Genomic DNA, 10,028 nt, shown 5'->3' with positions numbered 1-10,028 from the left:
TGCCATTTAAGTCCTTTTGTCTATGGTGACTGATGATGTTGTTTGTTATCTGTCAACTTGCTTTGTTGTGTCTGCTCTGATTTTGTCTAGATGTCCTGCAGAACAGGAAACCTTCTGTAAAACTGCTTTAAGTGAGTCAGGCCAGCATTGTGTGGTATTCATTTTCTGTGAAATCATTGTTACTTTTTCTACTTAAAAGTGCTTACAATGAAGTGTCCCTGAAAAATTCATACAATGTGGTTAGTGTGGGTGCCAGATCTATGATTCATGACTTATGTCCTCTGAGGTTTCTGTTTGTGGAATAGTACATCATTCTTTTGACATGTGAATAGCAGCGCTCTGAATGAATGTTTGCCTTGGACTGAGGCACAACAAAGAATCCTTATATTTTGGCAAATTAACAGATAATGTGTAGTTCAATAAGGACGCAAACACTGTTGGTGGAAAACGAATGTCTTTGTGCTCTTGTTTTGTCTCTTTTATGATTTTTTTTAGTTGTTTAAGGAACCAAACAACAGTAAAACAGAAACAAAACCAGTCACAACACACTTGCACCAAATTGAACAAAGTCATACAGAATTATGGGGCTGAAACCTGATCAACAGAAAATTAATCTATTTTATAATAATGTAATTGCTTTTTTAATGCAAAAATGCAAAAATTAACTGGTTCCAGCTTCTCAAATGTGAATATATTATTTCCCCATTTTCTTAGTCATATGTGAAAGTCATTGGAATATCTTTGAGTTTTTGACTGTTGGTCAGACAAAAATAGCTGTTTAAAGTCGATCACTTTGGACTCACTTTGGATATTGGGAAAATATGATGGGCATATGTAACTACTCTCTGACATTCTATGGACCAAACTATCTATCAATTAAGAGTATAATTGGCAGATTAATTGGTAATGAAAATCATAGTTGCAGTTGCAGCCCTACAGTACTACAAACATACAACAAGATATAACACCAAAAAAAATACTGTTAAAAAGAACATTAAAAAGTGATTTAGCAATTCAACAAAAAAAAAACAAAAAAAAACCCTATACGTTTTACATATATTGTTATAAATGTGTGGTCTTATGTATTCCCTGCGTCCAGCAAATCTCTTTTCATCTGTTATGATTTTAAACAATAGAAACTCCCTGAAATGTGATAATGGTGTTCTCAATCTCAGTCTGGCAATAAAATCTATTTCACTTGATAAGCACTGAATGTATCGGAGCTATCACAATGAACACAGTGGTCTGCTACACGCCCAGTCTGAACATGTCACCATCAACACCCTTATCTAAACATGAAGCATCGAAGCTTGTGGCTGAACTGGAAAAACAGTTCGACTGTGCTGTTTGTTTTCTGAATACGATTCAACACACTAAACACAGTAAATCCCGTTGATCAGATAATAATGTAACTGAGATTCTGATGTACCGAGAACAAAAAGCTGCAATAAATAAACAAGGCGGACCTGATCATGACCTCTCCATGGTGCTGAACTGCTAATTAAAAACAATACGGGTTCATTACAGTCTTTCAATGCGGCTCAGTGTTTGAGCATCTTGCCCTGCCCTTTACGTATTTGTGGTGGTATTTTATAAAGCCATTACGCCGAACTTTTGCCGCAGCTGCAGGGGTGGTTGTTGTGGTTGCTCCGGTTTCCCCTCAAGTGGACTCCGCACTCCCATCTGCCTAAATATCGATATGATAATTGGATGTATGTTTTTTTTCCTGCGCATATAGTACGCATTAATGTAGCTAACACCCTCCACACCCACCCACCCACACACTCTGCTAGTTTCACCACCTGGAAGCATCATATTATTCTGCTGCTGCTGCTGCTGCTGCTGCTGCAATTCACATCGACCTTGATTTGAAGCATCGAGACTGCACCATGCTGACATCCAGTTTACGGGCTGCTGTTGTACCACAGGAGCACATCAAGCATTGTCCCCAGCCCTGTTATCGCAAGCCGGATAGGCCATATGTGCATCACTATTACATTTTTCCATCTATGCAGGGAAAAATCCAGTGTGGCACTTACCAACATCAGTCCTGTCGCTGGCCCTCCTTGTAAAATGCCCGTGTGCTGATCAGATCAGATTGCTCTCCGGAATGGTGATTTTTGAATAAAAGCCGCACAGCAGCCCAGGAACCTGTGTAGAAAATACACCCCCCATCATGTGCTTTCTGCTCTGCTCCCCAACATAAAACACTGTGAGAGGCAGAATAAGTGCATAGTCAAATATACGCCTAAATTACAAAGCAACACCATTTTAAAGCACTTAGTTCTTATATATTTACCTATGAACCGAAGTGGAATTTAAGTGAAAAAAAAGAAGAAAAAATTATTGTTTATATATTTTGCATTATAATTAAAATCAACTTCAATTTAATATATATATAATATATAAAGATTTATATACCTAATATTTTACATCTAAAAGAAGAATATTTATTTATTTTACCGTTTTTGATTTTGCGTTTAGTTAGTTGATAAAATATCGATGCAGTTGGGATCGATTATTTCTGCCTAAGAGGCGTTCTGTGCTCCGCTGGTTGAGCCTGAGAAGCGGGATTGTCATGCAGCTCTTCTGTTACCAAACACCACCGGTATGTTACCTTATGTATTGAACCACTGGCAGTTTTTATATTAATGTTTTCTTTTTAGTTTTTTATAATGATTGAGCTGCAAATATGTAACTATTTAAAATGTGTAAAGTGTGTATTTCTGAGCCAAGTTAGCTTGTAAGTAAGCTAAACGGAGCCACAGCATCATTCATCTCGGAGTATGCAACGTGAAAAGTGTCTAAAAAGCGTTTTCATCGAGCAACACCACAGCCACCTGCACCATGACCGAGAGAGCCAACAAAGGCAAACTGAAGAGAAGTCTGTCATTGTCCAAGAGCAAGAAGAAAGGCAATGTCATAGCTGGGATTTCTGCCAGTGCTGCCACCTCGACTCCAATCACCTCCTTCTTCAGCAACCAGCCTCCATCTAAGCTGGCCTGCCCCCTGTGTGGCCAATTGGTACCAAAATTCAAGATCAATGAGCACATTGATTTGCAATGTCAGAACTTTGAGAGAGGAGACAGCAGTGCCGCCTCAGCAAGTAATAGTGTTGTGCCAAGCATCCAGCTGTCACCCAAAAAGAATCCCACAAAGTCCCCAGAGCAGAATCGAAAAAAGGAAGAAGATGTCAAAGAGACCAAGACCAGTCCTTATTTCAAAAAGAACAACATTCAGCAGGAACCACGGGAGATAAACAGTAAAACTGTGGTTAGGACAATTGACCTGGGAAGTCTCTCCTCCAAGCTATCTAGAAAGTGTCTTAAGCTACCAGAGAGGGCACCGACAGATGGTAAACATGTACCAGCGCACCCTGAAAAGGAGAGCGATCCTCCTGAGACACTCAGCAGCTCACAGAAAGAAAATGTTCTTATTCAGGGTTCAGAGAACAAAAAAGACTCTGTGACAGTCATTGACCTGACAGCAACAAATGCTGAGACTCCACCAGCAGTGGGAGATCTATTGAGTTCAGAAAAAGGATGTAATCTTAAACAGAACACACCTAAACCTGAGACTTTCCAAAAAGTGGTTACTCCAACATTGCACCCTTCTTCCTCCAAACTAGCAAAGAGGAAAAAGGAAACGACTTCAACTGGCAAGACATCTGGTTTCAGAAAGAGAGCAAAATTTGAGAGGAGCAGGGAGCCAGAGGAGGTGTTGCCAATTGAAAATAAAACAGAGATGGCTGATGTGGACCAACATAAAACTGAAATGCCCTCTACCTCTTCTTCTGACCCCCTTCTGAGTTCAGAGGAAATTTTTGTGAAAAATGCTGCAGTCATCCATAGTGTTTCGCTGCCAGAGTTTTGTGCTCAGCAAACCCCCAGTGAGCAGGCTGTGGAGAGCCTTCACCTACCACGACTTCCCTACTACCTCAGAAACTTCCGGACTGTATTACAGGCTGTGCTGGAGAATGAGGACGACAGGGCCTTGTTCAACCAGGATGATATGTCACTCGTACATGCATTCGAGAGGCTGTCAGGTATGCTGGAATATCACTCGGATATTGTCATTAAAAAAAAAAGAAAATAATAATGAAACCAGGCTTAATTGTTTTCATGTTTCTTCTCTATCAAAAGTCATGGGACAGAAGCTGTACGTGAGGCTCTTTCAGAGGAAGCTGAAGTGGCTTCAAGTGAATAAACTAGATTATGAAGAGATAAGCAGCGACCTGGAACCTGTTGCTCAGGAGCTGGCTCAAGATGGCTTTCTACAGACAGGTAAATGATGACTGAAACTTTCAAATATTTAAGAACATCTCTGTCTGAGTTAGCTGAATTACTGACATATTTATTACCATGCTGCTGCAGGCTGTATATTAATTTTTGTCTTTTTTTTTTATGACTGCTTAGACAATGGATGATTGATGGAATTAGCTTGTAACACTTGGAGTACACTACATCACCTCAAACACATAAATTATTTATTTTTCTCTTGTTAATGCCCACCTATGATAATTTTTGCATCTCAAAGAAAATGATCTTGAGGACCTAGAAGAGGCTCTGGATCTCCTGCCTGCTCCTGAACTCAAAGTTCTGGCTAAGACCTTCCACCTGGGCAGTTCTGGGACTCAGAAACAGCAGCTGGTGGATGGGCTCCTTCGTCTGAGCAAGCAAAAGTCCCTCTTCTCTCTGGCCTCTGCTCAAAACAACATTAGGGCTGTCATCCTCAAAAGGTGAGATGATCAGTTACCTTTGGTTTATTCACAGCACTGGTATTACAGTGATGATCTCACCCCTGTCCTCTCCGACATTAAAGGGCGAAGCAGCTTGCAGGTTCCTGTGTGCGTCTGTGTCGTGCTCCTCGGGCTGTCTTCTCTCGCATCCTTCTGCTCTTTTCTCTGACGGACAGCATGGATGAGGAGGAGATGGCGGCTGGTGGCCAGAGCCAGCTTTTTACCATCCTGCTGGTCAACTCAGGACGTCTGACCTTCCCGGACTACACAGTGAAGCGTACAGCCAAGGTGTTCCAGGACAGAGAGGATCTGATCAGGTGAGAAAGAGTTAAATTGAGTTTATTGTATTTTCTCTAAGCAGGATAGACAGGTATGTGTACTTCTGACTCCATCCTTCTCACCAGATATGAAGCATCCATGCGATCCCTGCAGGAGGTTATCTCAGCTATGCAGGTGGGTCAGTGGGAAGAGGCCCTAGAGCTTTACATCACTGCCAAAAGTGCCTGGCAGGAGCTGAGGAAAAACCATGACTTGAGGTGATGAGGACATCAATCTATTTATTTGTTTCTGTGTGAAGAGTCCCTTGTGATTGTTTAATGTTAACATTACTATTGTGTTGGATAGCCATCAGGAAGAGCTGCCTGTGTTCCTGCGCAGCTTCACTACAGGATGGGCTTACACTCGTATTTTATCTAGAGGGGTGGAGATCTTGCAGAGGCTACGTCAATATGAGGTTTGATGACCTCATCCACTCACACCCTGTCACAGATTGAACTATTTATGAAGTACGTCATAATTAAAGCGGTTACTTTTGTGTTTCAGGAAGCAGTAAAGGAGCTGCGGTCTTTACTGTTGCAGACTGTTTACTGTCCTGACAGCCGAGGACGATGGTGGGACAGACTGGCACTAAACCTTCACCAGCACCTCAAAAAACCTGAGGAAGTGAGCACCACTCACCTCCTCAGAGACATTCATTTATCTCATTTATCTCTTAGTGTGACACGGTGCTCAGTAATAGATGTTGTGTTGTCATTTGTTTGACTGTTGGTCTTTTCCCATTGCCCCAAGGCTATTTGTGCTATTAGAGATGGGCTGTCAGACACTCTGGTACGAACAGGACATAAACTCGCCCTGCATCAGAGAGCTGTTAGGATGAAAGAGTCTGCCAGCTTCAAGAAGTACTACCTGCAACTCAGAAACTTACCCTCTATTCATGTCCAAGACGTCAAACATGTGAGTTTGGCACGATCTGTCAGTACTGGGCTTTCCTGGGAAATTGTTTGGTGTATGAAAGTAAACATGCTTGTGTCTGCAGGTAACAATCCGAGGACAGCTGTTTCCTCATGAAGGAGGCATGGGGAAATCTAGGTTTCTTTTACCGGCAAATGGAGAGGGGGAAGAGAGTGCTGATGCAACTGTAATATGTTCTGTGGAAGAACTGTCTTTAGCACATTACAGCCAACAAGGTTTTGACCAAGGTAAACAACTTTTCCACTCCTATCGAAAAATAAAAAGATGTGGATATCCTCTGATCACAAGAACTGTACTGTCATTTTTTTTAATGTAACAGGGATCCATGGTGAAGGTTCAACATTCTCTATGTTGTTTGCTCTTTTGCTGTGGGATATCATTTTTATGGAAGGTATTCCAGATGTTTTCCGGAACCCATTCCAGGTAAAAGTAAGCTCCATAAAAGTGTTGTTGAATAACCGTACATCTATACAAGTTTAATTTATGTTTATTTTCCCCCCAACAGACATGTCCACTGGATTTTTACACTGACTGTTTCTATGAGAACAGAAAGGAGGCGATTGATTCTCGTGTTCAGTTACTCATTGAGGCGTCTGTGGAGACACTACATAGCATGTTGGAGGATGTCTGGACCTCACAGGAGGGTAAAGTGTGTTCATTGGTCAGCTGGGAGCGTTTCTCATCCCTTCAACAGGCACAGGTATTTACTGTCACTCTTGTGAATACACAGAGGCATCAGGAAGTATTCAGTCCCAGTCACTTTTTGCACACTTCATAATGACAAAGTGAAAACATGTTTTAAATGTTTTTTAGACTGAAATATGAAATAATACTGAAATCTTACATTTACAAAAGTATTATGACCCTTTGCTGTGGCACCTGTGGTCAGGTGCCTCCTGTTTGCCATAACTTTCCTTGATGTGTCTAGAACTTGATTGGAGCTCACCTGTGACAAATTGAATGGACATAGTATTAGAAAAGTACACACCTGTGTATAAGGTCCTATAATTCATGATTTATAATGCATGTCAGGAAAAAATCCAAGGGAAATTGTAGCGAAGCATAGATGAGGGCAAAGGCATAAAGAGCACAGTGGCCTCAGTATTTGTGAAGTGGGAGTTTGGAACCACCAGGACGCTCAAACAGAACTTGAGAAGTCCTCTGCAGAGATGGAAGAATCTCCCTAAAGAACAACCATCTCAGCAGCCCTCCCAACAATCAGGCCTTCATGGTGCAGTGGCAAGACAGAAGCCACTGTGAGTAAAAGGAATATGACAGTCTGCTTGGAGTTTGCCAAATGACATTTAAAGGAATCTGAGCATGAGGAAAAAGGTTCTCTGGTCTGATGAGTTAAAAATTGAACTTCAGGTACTATATCTGGTGAACACCAGGTACTGCTCATCACGTGGCTAATACCATCCCTATGGTGAAGCATCCCTATGGTGGCAGCATCCTGCTATGCGGGTGCTTCTCAGACAGGGAGACCGGTCAGAATTGATTAATGCAACCAAACACAGAGAGGCCCATGTACTCCATTTGTAAAGAAACCTGAAGATGGCGGTTCTGAAGATGCTTCCCATCCATGATGGAGTTTGAAAGGGTCTGCCAGGAAGAGTGAGATACACTGCCCAAATCCAGGTGTGCAAAGCTTGAGATTTACCCTAGAAGACTTAAAGCTGTAATTGCTGCCCAAAACTACTGAGTTATGGGTCTGATTACTTTTGTAAATGAGACATTTCAGTTTTTGCTTTTTAATAAATAAATAAGACTTATTTTCACTTTATCATTATAATGTATAGATTAATGAGCAAAACTTTGTATATCACATTATACATTATATAAATGTAATCTATATAGTGATTCTGACATTGTGTGTAGTTACAATGGGACAGATAATGCAAATTATGCCGTGATGAGCTTCAATAAACAAATAGGATCAGATGTTTGTCTACATGTGTTATTGTAGGCAATAACATGGTACTAACATAACAACTTCTAAACACTGATATTTGCAGTCTCTCGTGTCTTGCCTTGGTGGAGCCTTCTTAGGAGGAGTAATAGCAAGAATGTCAAAAGACTACAGACACTGCCGTGGAGGTTTGCCTGATCTAGTGGTGTGGAACACCTCAAACAACACTTACAAGGTGAGACCACATCACATCATGGCGGTTTGAATTAGATATTTTCCTTTATGTATGGATTCAGACGCTCTGTGGTTCCTGATTATTTCTTGTCTGATTACATGGATTATACTGCGTTTTGGCCTGTGACATGGGTTGTCTTGTTGTAGCTGGTGGAGGTGAAGGGGCCCAATGACCGGCTATCCCAAAAGCAACAGATCTGGCTGGATGAGCTGCAGAAACTGGGGGCTGACGTGGAGGTGTGTCATGTGGCGGCCACTGGAGCCAGGGGAGCTCGTCTGGAATAAACAGACCCAGAAGGACTGATTACAAATTTGCTGCTAATTAATCAGAGTGTGGTGGAAATGGAAACATCAACGGAAAGACTCAAAAACATGATTTGAGTGCTTTTTCTGACTCTGGTCATCTAGACTGGATGTAGATGTTTATCTCCAAAAATTCCATTTGTCTTCCATATATAACAAATTTATTCCTATTTGAGTATAAGGAAGGAGTGTTACTTGTGCCATGTGGTGTTATCATCGAGGAAACCACTGCCTTCAACAGGAAGAGGTGCATCATGAGATGATCATCACTGAGAACTGCCAGAATCAGAAATAGCTAACATAACCAGAGCTGATGCATACCAGGAAATTATTTCAACAACCACACAAAATTGATGGTGTTTCCTTCTCTTTGGCAACACTATATTCTCAGGATCTTGGGTTGCCAAGCAACGTAAACGTTTAGTTGGCTGCTTATGAATTGTATGACAGCTCTACAAGTTTGTTATGCAAGTAATTACTGTGATAATATGGCTATAAATATTTAGTTTTGCCATTACTCTACCTGAAAAAAACATCAGTTAGGTACCAAGAAAGGAATAATAGAGCTGCAATTCATGGTTGTTTTCATTATCGATTAAACTGCTTTGTTTTCTCTATTAACTATAAATAAAATGTCAAATAGTGGAAAATCGCATCACAATTTTATATAATAATTACATTGATTGTTTGGTCTGACTGATGGTCAGTTTACTATAAGAATCATCACATAAGACAACAAACAAACGAAAACAGCAAATCCTCACAACTGAGAAGATGGACCTTGGAACTGTTCCAGCATTTCTGTTTAATTAATTAAAAAAAAATAAAAAATGACTTGATGTATGTAATAATAACAAAAGATCTCCCTCTGAACTAAATAAAAAAGCACTAGTGAAAGAAGAAATCAGATCTTTAAGTAGCAATATCACAGTTTTAAAATATTCTGTCCTGCCATTAGAATTCTACTTGAGTGAAAGACTGTAAGTATTGCCAGCAAAATGTTCAAGTGCTCATTATGTAGAATTGCCCCTTACAGAATGTTCAGTTATGGAGCACTCAAGATCCGAAAGATGACGTTTCTTTAATGTTTTGTGTACAAGATAATATCTTAGCAGGAAGATGAAAACTAATAATTCTGGGCAGACTACAGAGATATGCTGTTCATTTTGTTTTGAGACAAGTTACTTTATCATTATTATTGTGAGACAAGTTACTTTATCATTCTTGTTAGTACATGTTGACCTCATGTAAATCCTAACAGGGCTTTGTACAACTCCAGTGCCTTAATCCATAGATACATATATAATAATATGCAATAAATATTAATAATAATACATATATATACATATTTTAAAAATGAATCACGTTTTGTATGTAAAATTAATGCAACTAACTATAACTTTAAGATAAATGTAAAATAAAAGTACAATATTTCCCTCTTAATTGTAATAAAGTAGAATTATAAAGTAGCATAAATACTCAAGTAAAAGTACCTCAAAATTGTAGTATTTGGTTTATTTAATTTAGAATGTATCTGGTCGTATAATACTTCCATGGTAACAGTGGAAAAAGACAGATACATTCCATACATTA

At 40.0% G+C, this 10,028-nt stretch overlaps 1 protein-coding gene across 1 annotated transcript; it reads left to right on the top strand.

Moving 5' to 3' along the window:
• The first annotated feature begins 2,847 nt into the window (after positions 1–2,847).
• On the top strand, positions 2,848–9,000 carry fan1 (FANCD2 and FANCI associated nuclease 1). Its single transcript, XM_022756219.1, has 13 exons — positions 2,848–4,045; positions 4,143–4,283; positions 4,537–4,738; positions 4,822–5,055; positions 5,143–5,274; positions 5,363–5,471; positions 5,561–5,680; positions 5,807–5,971; positions 6,054–6,216; positions 6,309–6,412; positions 6,495–6,689; positions 8,005–8,133; positions 8,280–9,000. Exons 1-13 carry the CDS (start codon positions 2,848–2,850, stop codon positions 8,415–8,417), a joined length of 3,030 nt encoding a protein of 1,009 aa, XP_022611940.1. The 3' UTR covers positions 8,418–9,000.
• Positions 9,001–10,028: the final 1,028 nt, after the last annotated feature.

Source organism: Seriola dumerili, unplaced genomic scaffold (genome assembly GCF_002260705.1).
Source record: "Seriola dumerili isolate Sdu_G_001 unplaced genomic scaffold, Sdu_1.0 BDQW01000242.1, whole genome shotgun sequence".
In the NCBI taxonomy this organism is placed as follows: domain Eukaryota; kingdom Metazoa; phylum Chordata; class Actinopteri; order Carangiformes; family Carangidae; genus Seriola; species Seriola dumerili.
Note: the sequence above shows the minus strand (reverse complement) of the source record. Positions and strands in the feature narration are given on the sequence as shown.